We start from the raw sequence: 15,945 nt of genomic DNA, 5'->3' as shown, positions 1-15,945 counted from the left end.
AATTACTGTCACCAGTAATTAACAAGTAGCAACAAGATAAAAACTACCACAACAAACTGTAACATTACTAGTTTAATTGATGAATGTAACTGACGAAGATATAAGTTTCATGGCTGTAAACATTTCACACAGTGTAGGGATAGTCTGACATAATTGGTGACTTTATCTTTATTTTTATATAATGTATTAATATAAATAGATATTCTATCTGCAGCTTACACAGTTCTTGATAAATTTTCTTGTTCTGCATCTTGCTACATAATCTTAAGATCAACATACATATCTTGATAAATATTTCTATAAATATTGAGATAAAATATTTTCCCGCCATTAAGGGTTACATATAGTTGTACTGTATATCAATTCAGTTTCAATTTGCTGTGTCAATGTGTCAATAAACTGTGTTTCTGCAAGATTCATGAAGGCTCCCTGCACTTATTTAGTATAAAATGCTAAAAGTCAGCTCATCCTATTTGGCCTTTGGCAACTTGTCGTGTCAAATAAAATAAACATTTTTAAGAGAAAATACCTTGGTGAAATTAAATTAGAGATGTGAGGGTACTTTTCATTAAAACTTCTCTAAAATTTCCCATGGGTGACTGAATCCATACTGCAGCTGTCAGAGTCTCTGCTATCCTCTTTAGGTGGAAAGTATTTTATAGTCAGGCTTTGACATCACTCCCTGACAGACAAGGCTCTGCGAACGGCATCTTCTTGGCACTTGGCAGGATGCTGGCGGGTAGATACTGATCTGTCGGCGTGTTTAGTTCATCCATTTCTGTAGTGAAGTGGTCGGGACTTTCCCCATTGGACGTCTCCTTGATGACACTGTAGGTTAGCGCCACACTGTAAGAAGCTGGTTTCTCCATACGCTGAGGGCCGCAGTGACACAATTTCTTAAAAGCAGCGCGGAACTTCTGGGACATGGCGTTGTAGATGACTGGGTTGATGGCGCTGTTTAGGTAGATGCAGAGACGGCAGAAGAGCAGGAACCAGGTGTCCAGGTAGGGCTTGTCCAGGAAGGAGTTGACCACCACTAAGGTCCGGTAGGGCATCCAAAGTAAGGCGAAGAGGATCACCACCACAGCCAGCATCTTTGTCACCTAACAAAATTCAATCATATGTTAAAAAATGCGACGGCAAAATGAGATCACAGAAAGACAGGCACATGGGGTCTATACAGTATGAGATTTGGAATTTCGTGGAGTTCTGTTTTGTTCAAGTGTCCCTGTAAGTTATACCCGAATGCTGACAGGTACACAGAATTCAGCTATCATTACGTTTTTCATCTGTACTTTTCACATTTCAGAATGTTTTCTGGAAAAAAAAGCCTGTTCTTGAATGTACAATCCTGATTTCCTAAAGATAAATTCTGTTTTGATACAATTTGTGGTCAGTATTTTTTCAGGAGTAGCATATCACATGTGGGATTCAAACTACCCATGCATTTATGTATTGGCTGCGCTGAGTACCATTTGTTCCTCTGCTACACAACAAGTGAATTCTGGGACTTGTGGTTTTAAACCAATCTGCACCAGATCAACCAGGACTGAATTCTTAAGGATTATAACTATGGGGTGTGTGATCCATCGTGCCCAAAGGACTACCCATACAATCAGCAATCAACAGGAAATGCTACATCTGTATCCTCGGTGGGATGCCTTCAAGTTCAACAAAGTTCTCAGACCAATTCATATTAGAAAAATGTAATCAAAGCAAAACTACAAATTAAAATCTTTTTAACACTTAAAAATCTTCAGGGATAAAAATAAGGACTTTTTCAGACACATTTGTAAAGTCTTTTACAAAGTTTGTTGATGTTTTTACAGGTGTCATTATAGAGTGGTAGAGACCTCCCAAAACTTCAGTTTCAAGAAATGAAGCTCTAGTAAATGCTCAGTCAGGAAGGCTATACCTGTCATAGGCCTGTCATTTATCTCTTGTACTTCATGCCATTTACTCCTTACACACATGCTAACTCCAGTCAAAAAAGCACACCAACACACCTTCTCTGTTAGCCTATCATGATTGTCGTACCAAAAATATTTCTGGTTCTTTTTTTTGCTTGTAGTTCTCTTATGCTGCAGTTGTGCGTACCTTTCACCTCCCCATCATCACCTAATCTTCACAGATTCATCAGCCTCATCAGCCATCAGCCTCAGAGTCATCAGCCACCACCACCACCACCAGTGTCTGGACTTCAAAGGGAGATTTATTTTGCTGCCGCTCAGATGACCCTCGATCACAAAATATATCCCTCTGGTGTCCAAGTGCCAAAGTCTGCTGTTAAATCTTATTTACCTCAAATCATTTGTTAATCTGTACACCTACATTCTGTATCAAAATTCACATTCACCTGTCTCTCCTGATTAAAATTTTTTGTATATACAAACTACAGATATCATGTAAACCGGACATGGTCTACTATCAATATAATATATATCTCTGGGCTTTATTTCATTTTAATGTACACATTCATTGCTTAGCTGCTCTCATTTTAATTTTTTTTTTGTCTGGTTCTGTTGTCAGACAACAGATTGAGCATATGTTGGTTTGATTTTGCCTTGTGAATGTTAAATAACACTGTTTAAATTATGTTGTTCTTTGCATTCATTAAAAAACATCTTTTGTCATCAATTGATATATTTACACACACACACAAAATGGCAGGAAAACAGTGGCTGAACAGTTGGTGTGCATTTGTGAACATAATGCTAGGCTAGATGAAACAGAGGGACGACTGTAACTCTCAGCAGATCTCCAGCAGATGACATGATGCATAACGATGACATGATTGTCCTCTTACTTTCTAGGACATAGTAAAAAAGGGGTAAAAATGACCAGTTGTTACAAGGCTGTAGTAATGCTGATTTTGTCAGACAATCTCATCGAATTAGGAGTGCAGGAGTTATGGTTTTCCTGGTTAGCAGGTATCATTAGCATTCATCAGCCACAATCAAATCACATCAAAATGCAGCGTATGAGATGATGGAAAGCAGGAGAGGATTGAGTGCATGTCTAACGAGCTGAGACTGTCGCACTGCTGCTGACTGTCAACACAAGGGTTTTTTTTGCTGAACAAAAGACAAACAAGGAAAGATTTAGCAATTTTCCCACTGATTAGGTGTTTCGGTGTCAGGGGAGTCATAGTTGGGCGGAAAGTGGGACGAATTACCAAGGGCCCAGATTGGAGGGAGTCCCAAAAGCCTAGAATGTAAAGTTTGGTTTTGATTGCATTTTTTAACAAGTGTCATAACTAAATTAAAATTGGCTGAATAAATCAGTCGAAAGACTAAACTTATAAAAACCTCTCACCAATAAAGGCACAAAATGGTTAAGTCCACCCCTGTACTGCTGGAGCACCAATGTACACTGTCATGTCTTTCCCCAGGAGAGAGAAAATGGAAAGAAATGAAAAAAAGAGAAGAACCAAAGTAAAGGAAAAGCAAATAGACATGGATCTAGAGAGGAAGGACGGGGGGCCCACAGAGACTGCTTATGCATATACAGTCCAGATTTTGGTGCTACATCCCTGTTCACTGTGGTCCAAGATCTTTCCCATAAGGGCCTGAAAACCCATAGCGTTACAGCCTTTGCACACCAAGTCCATATTTTTCGTCCAAAATGTTGCACGCTTACACACCTACTCTGAAATATTTGTCCGTCATTGAAATTTTTGAACAGGTTTGATTTTCTGCAATTTTTCACATCTGTCAAACGCCTTTGAAGAATTTGTGTGACCAAGAAGCAGTAAATGAAATGTGGTGTAACCTGCAGGACACACACACATCTGCAACAAGAAGGAGGAACAGAGCAGAAGTGGACCACAGACCAGCAAGAAAGAGAAATGGAAACACATGGAAGCAAGGTCCTTCTTGAAATCTTTCATGATAGATAAAAGGTGACGTTAACCTATCCAGAAATGCATAACATAAATGAAAATGCTTACAGCTGAGTACAATTGTTATAGGCACACTCAATCATTTCATAACTCAGGTAGCTGCAGTGCCAAAAGCAAGATGCGGGTAAAGAGTGCCAACAGCCTAGGGAGGTAACTCCAGTGGAGAGAAGCAACCGCTGATTATTGCAACACCCCAATAGCCCGATAAATGTTCCATTTAGCTGAAAGACTATTTGTCCGACAGCCCATTACCTAGAAAGCCATTGCTTCGAAGGCCCATTGCTCCAAAAATACACAAACAAAGAGATCATCAGACCTTCCCAGGTGTCCTTTTTTTCCTACTATGGCGAAAATAAGGCCCTCCATGCTCTGCCTCTGATTGGCTAGCACTCGTTGCCTTCGTTGATTGGCTTGGCTAGGCTTAGGCAAAAGGAGACTGGTTAGGGTTAGAGTAAGAATATTAGAGTTAGCCCATCATCCAACTGATTACTTACTTACAACAAGGAAAGTGTGTATTTTCAGAGCAATGGGCCTTTAGAGCCACAGGTGTTTGTTTTCAAGGTAACAGGCTGTCGGACAAATAGGCTCTCAGTCAAATGGAACATTTTTGGACTATTGGGGTTATATCATCAATCAATAACATGGCCTCATCAAGGCACCAAATGTGTCTTTCAAATATGCCTCATATTTCAAATTTTTCACAACAAATAGAACTTTTAGGGAATGCTACTGCCCAAATGCCAATAGCATCTGAGTTCTGTGTCAGTTCTGTGGTCATTTCCCAGAGTTTCTGGCAGGATATGACTGACCATAATGACCAAACACAGAAAAACAACCCAAGGAGAGGCAATACAGTGATGCTGTAGCTGTGATTTCAAACACAAATGTTTCTTTGCATTTCACATTGTAGCTCTTTGTCATATTTTTAGAATAATAGTTATTTTGGGGTTGAGTTTGAGTTCTTGTTGGATGGTTTGCTGTCTCACATTTCTTTGTGCTTTATATTAACAGACCAAATTAATCCCACAAATTTGTCAGTTCTTTGTTGTAAATAACATGACCATGAGCAGATCAATGTATAGCATGATTTATTCTCCAAGTACTGTTGCCTTTTTTCCCTAACAAATGACGCTCTAGAAAAATGCTCCTCAGGCTGCAAGTTTTCTTTCTCACTCTGCCATTCACTCCTTGTACTCATGCTCACTCACTACCACTAGGTGTCATTGTTTGGGTCTGTCAATTGAGTCATCAATTGCTCCTCATTTTAAATATGGCTCTTTCTTCACCATAGTTCTTTCTTGCTGCAGTCGTGCGCACCCACCACCTCCCAATCACCACCTAGTCTTTACAGATTCATCAGCCTAAGCAGTCAGCAGCCTCAGAGTCATCAGCCACCACCACCACCAGTGTCTCGACTCCATGGGGGGGATTCATCCTGCTGCCGCTCAGATCACAAAATATCTCCCTCTTGTGTCCAAGCACCAAAGATTTCTGTTGCATCTTAGTTAAGCACAAATCATCTGTTAATCTGTGCACTATGATTCCATATCAAATATTATCTTTACTTCATTTTTCTGTCTCTCCTGATTGAAATTTACTTACTGGCTTACAAAGAGTTTTTGTGTGGAGTTACCATACCAAAATATCCATACTTTACACAGAATTTTCTTTAAGATTATAGTAAATCTATTACATCTTAATTCATATAAATGGGATGCTCTGGTAGGTCGGTGCACTTTCAGTGTAAAATCATGTAACAGTCTTTCAGAAGAGAGCAGCATTAAAACATCATTACTTAATGATTAATGCAGTTAAAGCCTCATAGACATTTATGAAGGTAAACAGTCAACATTTTGTCAGTTGAGCGATTCATCCAACCTGTAGGTTTACTTCTTGCAATGACACCAGGGACATGTGACAAACCACGCTGTTCCTTGGAAAACCATTTAAACAACTCTGTTGCAGATCTCATAAAACACTCATTATTTATTCAGATGCTGTTAATTAATTTTCAACAAGGAAGACTGATCTGTGTGAGCAAGTTAACAAAGCCTGGCTTTTTTAATATAATTACCAGATGATAATACTGATATGAAACTCATATGTAATTAAATCGTATCCATATTTATGTTGTGTCGTCTCTGCTGCAGTCAGGTGAGGATAATTGGATGGGATAGAGGCACCGCCAGTGTCATCAGCAAGCAAAATACCTAATCTTGGATTCTCATTACTTCTTGACCTTTAGGTAATTCAGTAAGGTACATAGTACATGGCATGAATGCGGTTAATGCTGACCACCAGAAACACATGATCGTGTGTCAAAGACAAAACACAAGCCTTACAGGTGGAAAAAAAGCCAAAAGCCTATTTGTGTTGGGGTTAACTGATTAGACTATCCAACAGAGCATGGAGCCCCTCAGGGTACCACACCCCCTGTTATTCCAGGGCGGCTTCTTCCCATGATCTGATAAACAAACGTCTAGCTCTGCTATCTACCTGTGTCTGGCACCCAGTGTCTGAACTTCTGAAGCATTCTGTTTTATTTTGAATAAACTAGGAACTATTTTCAGGGTGTTACATGTTTTTACAGAAAGAAGATGATGTCAAAGGAGGATGAAAAATGTGACAAGCTAGAGTGCTTTATCAAATTTTTTTAAAAAAAAGAAGTGTTTTTCTCAAGCATGCACAAAAACACACGTGGACACTAAGCAAGGTAATTCAAGAAGTGGCTGCATCATTAGCTCTTATAAAGACAGCATCCATCGATACAAACAAACCTTGATACTAAAAAAAAACCTGTTGATTCATCACTTTTGTCAGTTTTCCATTTGCTGCTTTATGAATTTGTGCTGCAGAGTTTTGAAAAAGGTGGATCAGCTCTGTTCCACTGAAAAAGAGTGGTAAATTGAGTTCTAGGTGCACTTGAAAATACACTCATGAAAGTAAATGAGTGCTGGCAGCACAATGATGCACTGTATATAAAGTGAGTAAGTAGGGGAGCTTGGGTTCAGTTATAACATTTTCAACAACAACAACAAAAAAAAAGGATAGCAAATCATTTTTAATAGAAAGTGCACATTTTGATCAATTATTGCTGGGTCCTCTTTAACAGCTCGTAAAACATTTCACATTATTGTATTACCTTGATACTTAATGACTTTATGAGAACTGCTTACAAACATGATTTTAACCTGATGACTTTTTTTCAAAAGACCACTTCAGAGCTTCTGTTTGTTATGATTGGGTCAGAAACTCCAGCAGGACTAATTATAATGGATTTTCATACAGGGCGGGGCGATTTGTCGGTATTATATCAATATTGTAATATCATAAGTGTTGTCTTTTCCTGGTTTTAAAGGCTGCATTACAGTAAAGGGGTGTTATTTTCTGAACTTGCGTGACTGTTTTAGCTGTTCCTTTCCCCTTTATCTACTTAAGCATTATATCCACATCACTGATGATTACTTATCAAAAATCTCATTGTATAAATATTTTGTGAAAGTATCTGTAGTCAACTCTACAATATCCTTGTAATATTTATATTGCGGTATTTGCTCAAAAACATTATGATATTTGATTGTCTTCATTTGGCCCAGCCCCATTTCCATATATTCTACTCTGGAGCAGCACAACCTTCCCTATTAAGTCTATTAAAGGGATAGTTCAATTTTTTTAAGTGTGTTGCATGAGGTGCTTATCAATTGTTTGTGTATTACATTCTGTCAGTCAGCATGCCCTCAGTGTGGAGAAGCAGACTGGAGTCTGACACAAAAACTAAGGAATGTACTTCTGTGGGGGTCAGCAACATAATGTATTTTAGCCAGGTAAGACCACCTAAAAAAAAATCAACATCAATTTAAATGTACGCTATTTGGAGGGTATTTTCACTGTTTTACCTTTTCATCAGACACTGGGGCTGCAACAATTAGTCGCCTAATCGACTTTAAAAATAATCAGTAGTAGTCAACTAATCAGTTTGAGTCATTTTTCATAGAAAAGTACTATAAAAGTATGCCAAAATACTCTTGTTGCAGCTCCTTACGTTCAAATATTGGTAGCATTACACACTCTCCCATGACGGTGAACTTAAACCTTTTGGCATGAGTATGAAACAAGACATTAGATGGCATCATTTTGGGGTTTGGGAAAGACAGACTGACATTTTTCAACATTCTAACACATTTTTTGTTAGAATGATTAGTCGACTAATCAAAGAAATAATTGACAGATTAGTCGACTATGAACATAATCATTATTTGCAGCCCTATCAGACAGAGAGGCCGTTAATGGTTTAAGATCCCGATCTATGCTTTCTTCAAAGCCACCAGACTCCATTGACAAAAGATGTATTTTAGCTTGCTGAACGCAGGAGCTGCTGCTCTACCGCTGCTTTGATCTGTTAAATAGTTTGTGTTATTGTGTGACTTTGATGAATGCGAACTAACCCTTTTAAATGCCAAAGTCCCACAATAACATGAACAAAATACCTGTTTGAGGCATTGATAGACCAGCAGCTCCTGTATTCAGCAATGTAAAATCACTGTTTTTCTCAATAGGGTCTGGCTTTTTTGAAGACAGCGATTTAGCGGCTTCATTTTCTCAGTGGAAATTAATGGTAAAGCCATAAAAATATTCTAAATATAGTATACACTTAAACTGATACTGATTTTGTTTTAGGTGAGACTTTTAGGTGGCTAATACATTTTGTTGCTGACCCCTCCACAGCAGTAGATTGCTTAGCTACCATGTCAGACTCCAGCCTGCTTCTTCAAAATGGGGGCGCGCCAACTGGCATTTACTGTATGTGATATACTGTCTAAGGGTAAGTATCCCTTACAACCCCACTTAAAAAAATCTGAACTATCCCTTTAAGATTTCTGCTATTGTAGCTTTATAATAGTGTGCAGAAACATGAAATATTTCCTTAGCCTATTTGCTGTTATAATAATGTTTTATGCTCATTTATATCATTTTTTGTCACCTTCATCTAATGTGCAAACTTTGTGGCTTGTGTTACCACCCCATTGCTTGTATTGGATTTAATGAGGAAAAGAAAAAGGGGAACAAGATTGACTTTGAAAGTGTTTTTTATGCATATCAGTGGAGCCTGTTGGACACCAAACAGTGAGGAAGTACACATGTCAACAGCACCCAAGGGCTACTGTTGGTAATGCCTTGTAGAATCAATATGGTAGCCTATTAAATGTGTCCTTGTGTGTGGGATCAGCTGTAGGACCTGCGGTCACTGCATTATTCCACATGTCTCAGTAATCACATTATGTCCTCAGTAACTAGATCACAATTTGTTGGTAAATTAATTTTCCAATACATTGTGTTGGTCTCTGATGTCATCTTTAGAACAGCTGAGCATATGGAGGTTGAATGACATCACTCAAACTTGTTTCTGATTGGAGGAAATTGGACTGACCTGAAGTCCAGCTGGAACCATTATCCCTCGCTCACACACAGCACAAATACAAACACCATCATTACGCAGTGATAAGGTTAATGAACAAATAGTGTCCCCACCTGTCTGCGGGAGGCAGCCGTGGTGCTGCTGGAGGAGCAGGTGCTGAACATCCTCCCTCCCTGACTCGCCTCCTTCTTCCACTTTTTGGTGCTGTCCTTTGGGTCTGAAGGCAGCGGGTTCAGGAAAAGTATCCGGGCGATCAGTCCGTACAGAACTGTGGCCAGCATGAGAGGCAGCACGTAAAACACCGCGAAATCTGTGAAGTAAATGGGCAGGTAGTAACTCCTGGACACCTTGTAGGCGCAGCTTAGCAGCACCACGTTGTTATACACCAACTTTTGCGTGTCTGACAGAAAGAGCCACATGACGCAGTAGACGGAGGTGAGCGCCCACACCAGCATGATGATTTTCTTCGCCCTGGATAAAGTGCACAGGAATTGCGCTTTGATGGGGTGGCAGATGGCGATGTAGCGCTCCACGGTGAAGGCGGTGATGGAGCAGGAGGACGCGTTTATCCCCAGATACTGAAAATAAGTGATCCCCAGGCAGCCCGCGTAACCGTACACCCACTGTCCGTGCAGTGCGTCGGTGATGTTGGGCAGCCCGGCGGCAGTCAGGACCATCAGGTCAGCCGCAGCCAGACTCACCAGGTAACAGTTAGTGGGAGTCCGCATGTGTTTGGTGGTCAGAACCACCAGTATCACCATCACATTCCCCACAATCCCCAACCCGCATATAAGGGACACCAAAAGCACGCTGACCACTTTGTATTCAACTGTGTAGTCAGTCCAAACACCCAGGGTTTGATTGCCCTGCACCGACGTGTCATTCTCCACAGTCACGTTATTCATGGTGAGGTTTTCCATAATGGGGAGGCTGTGGCTCTGTGCGCTTTAAAGAAAATCACACCAGGCGTTCAAAAAGATCACAAGAATTCATTGCAACAACCTGCGGGGCCCAGGTGCACCAGAAGTCCAACGACCAGAAACCCTCCAAAAACTTCATTTCGTCCACATACACTCCAGCCAAACTGCCTTCTCTTCTCCACCAAAGCCAGTTTCTGATAGTGCACAGCCATCAAACAAAACTCCAATACGCTGTCTATACACACACAATTAAAAGAAAAGCAGACTGAACCTCGATTGTTGGTTGAAGTTTTCAGAGAGGGGAGAGGTGTTGCAGGCAGCTCCGCGCCCAGCTGCTCCTGTCTCACTGCTCACACAGTCATGACTGAGAGCTTCCTGCAGAGCCTCTCTGCTTCTGAGAGCTTCACACACACAGCTCACAGTGAGGTCACTGGCTCCCACTGGAAACACTAAGTTTTCTCCTCTGATGCAGGAGCTGAAGGAGCTTAAATGGTTGTGTTAGGAATGCATGTGTCAACAATTATAATAAACAGATAATGAATGCTGGCTAACACTTCAGTTGAATTCAGTTGAATTCAGTTCAATTAGTTCAATTAAATTCAGTTCAGTTCAATTCAATGGAACTTTATTTATCCCGAAGGAAATTATTGTGCCAGAGAGTGCTTCAAATTAAAGTAACACTAAGTACAGTAACCACAATTTTAACAGTTCACAACCAGTACCAACTTTCCCTGCGTCAGGGTCACTCACTGGGCTCAGTTTTAGAACAATAGAGTATTAAATATCTGGCAAAACATACAAATGTACAAGATGCTGTTTTTTAAGAGTACGATAAGTACAAGAGTCATTAAAAATGAACTAAAGTGGTAGGGAAAACAGACGGTTCCAGATAATCAATGTTGTATTGGATATGATAACAATGAGAAGTAGTAGCCTATTGCACGTGACCGAGACAATGATATTGCACTACACTGACAACTGAACATGATATTGACGAACAATATTGCACGATGTTCTGAAAAATATTGCACAAGATACTGAAAAATAGTGATGTACATCATATATAGGCTAGTAATAGTTCACCTAACATATGAGCTCATTTTTGATTACATGAATAAATCATTATGATGTATACATGCAATCATTCAAAGATGGATTTTAAAGTGTATATACATTTCTTCAAAACTTTTATTACATGTAACTACAACTATATTTTGTCACTGAGCAGATAGAGAAGTAATAGTTGACAAATACAAAAAACTTGAAAATGTCCTTGTATGTGTTTGCGACGACATTACAGTGTTGATTTATACACTAACTATGAATGAATTATATATGGGGGTGAAAAAAGTGTTACCAGTTAAATTAAACTGTTAATAAAGAGGGTTAAATCAGTAAAAGGGTAGCACATCATCAGTATTTCAGTGTACACTCTTGCAGAGGAAAAAGGCATAATTACACAACTTAATTTTCTGCATTACATGATGTTGTAGAAATATTACCAGATGTTAAAAAAAATAAACTTTTGGTGCCTTAACCAGCAGTTTGCCAATTATTTCTCTGTAGTTTTAAAGTTAGAAAACCTTATTCTATTCTGTCTCATGTATATTCTGTATCAGCATGTTCCAACTTTTTATTGAGGCGACTGTATAATGTTCACACTGGGCGAAATAATCAAACCCATGACTCTTTTTTATGGCTGCATCATTCCATCAAATAGAGAGAGTGTGAATGTGTGGCCATTATACTGTATACACATTTTGCCAAAATCAGCCCATCTGGTGCCTTTGGAAGCTTGAATTAAAAATAAAGCTCTGGAGATCTGACTAATGTTTGACTGCACAGCTTGAGTTTGCTGACTGACCCAGAATATAATCTCATAATCAACTACCAAAGTGCCATATTCACACTGATGCTATATTGTCACAACAGGTGTTAAATACGAATGATTGACTGCAAAATAAGATACACATCAGGAGGACACAAAAGTAGAGAGAAAAGGCATTTATTTATACAATACAAAAAGGATGATTCAAATGGTAAATGGACTGCGCTTACATAGAGCTTTTCAAGTCTTCTGACCACTCAAAGCACTTTTACACTACATGTCACATTCACACACACGTTCACACACTGGTGATTGAGGCTACCATATATGGTGTCACCTGCGACTCAGTAGCCATTTACATGCACTCACACACCAAAGGAACAGCCATCAGGAGCACTTTGAGGTTCAGTTTCTCGCTCCAGGATACTATAACATGCAGACAGGAGGAGCCAGGGATTGAACTATCGATCTTACAATTAATGGATGACTTCTAAGAGTGTGCTTTCTAAGCCACAACCACCAAATATTAGTGACATTATAAGATATATTAGACACACTTTATATTAAGTCACTTCAGTGGTGGAAGTAAATTTACACAAGAACTCTAGTCAAGGGTTTAGGGGGGTATATTGGCAGAAATTGAATATAATACAGTTAGTATGTTTTTCTAGTGTTTAATCACCTGAAAATTAAAATCTTTGTGTTTTTGTTACCTTAACATGAGCCATTTAAATCTACATAGGGAGTGGGTCCTTGTCTGCGGAGATCGTCATTTTGCACTGCCATGTTTCTACAGTAGTCCAGAACAAACAAACCAAATACTGGCTCTCGATAGGGCCATTCGTGGTTTTGTGCTGGCTACTGCAGGTCGTCCAGGACAAGAAAGGTTGAAAAAACAGATTTTTCATGAAACTGCTTTATTTAGTGTTTTTACCAGTTTTAATTCACTGGGTCTGTTTGTTCTGGAGAGGAAGAGACCTCTGCTGATAATTTAGCTCCCGGTACAAATCTCCTGAACATCTGGGTCTTAAGTTATTAGAGAATAAAGGTGAAAACACATTCGCAGGCGCTGCAGAGAAACCCTGATTTTTAACATGAAACAGCTTTATTAAGTTTTTTACCAGTTTTAATCACCTGGCCTGTTTCTGCTGGAGAGGAAGAGACCTCTGTGGATAATTTGTCTCCCGCAACAAACCTTCTGAACAATAAACACTTAAGGAATTCTAACCAGGAGAAGTTTCAGCTGGTTGCACTCTGCAATCCTCACCACTAGATGCCACTAAATCCCCCAAAATCTTACACACTGTTCCTTTAAGTATTTCCATTTTATGCTACTTCACACCTCTACTCCAGAACATGTCAGAGGGAGATATTGTACTTCTTTCACGAAATGTGATATCACATGTATGTAAAACTATATGCATTGTTACAAACTAAACTACCCATTAAAGTATTTATGAGTAGTTTCACCTCCATCAACATTAAAATGCTGCTTTAAATATGAAACCAACTGTATAATTATAATTAAATAAAATGATGTATAATAATACATCAGTCCCAGGGGTCATTTACTTGCATCTGAGCACTTTTACTGTTGATACTTTGAGTACATTTATCTGACAAAACTTTTGTACCTTTACTTAAGATTCTGAATACAGCACTTTTACTTATAATGGCGTATTTACACTGTTATATTGCTACTTTTACTTGAATGAATGATCTGAATACACACACAAATTCAGTGCACACACTGCATGTACGGACGGGAATATTACTCTATTAATGCAGTGTGAGATAAAAATGCCATTAAAAGTGTTGTGGTCCCTGTAGCTAAGTTACCAAGTAACATAGTATGTTTTGGGATAAAAGAGGAGATAAAAAATGATCCCATGATGCACAGACAGATCATTCTAAACTTATTATTGGGTCCTAAAGGCATGCTGTTACCTTATTACAGGACTATTACGGTGATGGTCAAAAAGACAGAGAAGGTCACTTTAATATAACTTTTTAGTGCTGATGTGTAATTTGATGCGGTGTCTCCTAAAAGCTCACAGCATGACTTGAAACCATGAGAGACATGATAACAGCCTATTGGCTCTTTTTTCTGTGTGTGTACTTTAGTGATACAGTTTGTCATTATTTAAAATGGCTGCATGCATGTGAACCATGTGTTAAATGTACCAGAGAAATTGTTCATCTCTCTACCTGTTATTCACATCTGCATCTTATATATACCTGTCTCATTGCCTCTGTGTTTCTGTGTGTCTCTGTCTCTCTCTCTTCCTGTGTCTTCCCTGCATCCAAACCTCTTCTCTTCTTACACCTCACTGGCAAGGAAGGGAAATGAAGGTCCCTGCTGTTCAGTTAGATTACAGCATCGCTATGTAGAAACAGAGAGGTGTGCTTAGGCGCTATCACCACACCCATGGCTGCCATTCGAACATTTCTCCTCCACAGGGGTAAACACCTGTAATATTAGATAGAGTAGCTGAGGGATGTGCGCGTGATGGAGCTGCTTCGCTGTGGAAGACAGAGAGAAAGTCCTCTACTGTCTGCACTCATCTCCATCTGCGGGATACCCACTGTGGAAAAACAAACTGAGACACATGTGATTTAACTGTTAGTGATTAGCACCCCTCCCTCCTGGTGTTTTAGGACCCGTAGCCAAAAAGATAAACAAACTGGCTGAGGTTTCAGGCAGCCGCTCAACGTAGTCCAGATTAGTGCTGTGATTGTTATTCCCGGGGAAGCTGCATGGGCTCGAGTGAAAAAGAGAAGGCAGAAGATGAAAATTACTCAGATCTCAGCACAGTAGGCAATGCAGCTGTTTATATTAGTGTCTATATAACCTTCCCAGGAGGCTGGTTTAGCAATGAGAGCTCAGCAGTCTGCAGGAAAACTGCCTGGAAGAAAGAACGGCTCAGACTTTAGGCTACTTTTTAACAAACAGATAAACAACAGACTGTGTGGATAAAAAGTAAGATTACGGAACTATTAATTGAAGAAAGAGTTTTTAGAAGTCAGCAGTGGATTATCTCGGACTTAGGTATCTTCAGCAAGTTCATTATCTTTGCTAAACCTCTACAAGCCTCCCAAAGGTTTAATATTAGTGTACGCATAACTTACCATTTGGCGTTAATTCATTGTCACCTCCGTATCGATCCCCCTCTGTGGATCACAGGAAGGCTAAATGAAGTGTTTAGTTCAGGTGGGAGACCGTGACAGGTCATCACTCCTCACAGCTGGGGGATCAAGGGGTAAAATCACATAATTCAAAGGTAAAATTTTCTAATTGCTGTCTGTAGAATGCATCCCCCCAGAGATGTCATAAACAGCAGGCTTGCCAAGTCATTTGAAGTGAATATTGATTCCCCCCTAATGTGAGTGGTCATGCTAGCTATGATTCATTTCAGTAGCAATAATGTTCCATGGAGACCTACTGAAAGTCCATCTGGTTGTTATAGGTTAGGCCTCCGAATCTATGACCCAAGTATACTGAATGCTGGCTTCATTATTCTAAGTATGCAACTTGTGATTATAACTGCAAAACTATTGACTTAGCATATACACTGATAAATGACCTCATTTCATTTAACTGTTTCCATCCCACTGAATTGAGAACTTTACAGGCAGTAAACATCAGCGCCCATGGCAAAGTATTCAGATCTTTACTTCGATATTTCTAGAATAAAAATATATCAAATGAAAATGTGAAAGGGTTCGCTCATAGTGATGAACCCACAGAGAATCATCACCTGAATCAGCAACTCCCCTCAGCTTTGCAGAGCATTGCTTTGCTCTCTGGCTGAAACTTTAGTGTTTTGGTTCACTCTCACTGCTCTTACAACGTCATTTTCAGAAGCAGGCAGCTGTTAGT

General features: G+C 39.5%; 1 protein-coding gene across 1 annotated transcript; it reads right to left on the bottom strand.

Moving 5' to 3' along the window:
- Positions 1-329: 329 nt before the first annotated feature.
- On the bottom strand, positions 330-10,573 carry trhra (thyrotropin-releasing hormone receptor a). Its single transcript, XM_049583802.1, has 2 exons — positions 9,431-10,573; positions 330-1,103 (listed from the first exon to the last, which is right to left on the bottom strand). Exons 1-2 carry the CDS (start codon positions 10,235-10,237, stop codon positions 663-665), a joined length of 1,248 nt encoding a protein of 415 aa, XP_049439759.1. The 5' UTR covers positions 10,238-10,573; the 3' UTR covers positions 330-662.
- Positions 10,574-15,945: the final 5,372 nt, after the last annotated feature.

The sequence above is a fragment of the Epinephelus fuscoguttatus genome, linkage group LG8 (assembly GCF_011397635.1).
Source record: "Epinephelus fuscoguttatus linkage group LG8, E.fuscoguttatus.final_Chr_v1".
Taxonomy (NCBI): Eukaryota; Metazoa; Chordata; class Actinopteri; order Perciformes; family Serranidae; genus Epinephelus; species Epinephelus fuscoguttatus.
Note: the sequence above shows the minus strand (reverse complement) of the source record. Positions and strands in the feature narration are given on the sequence as shown.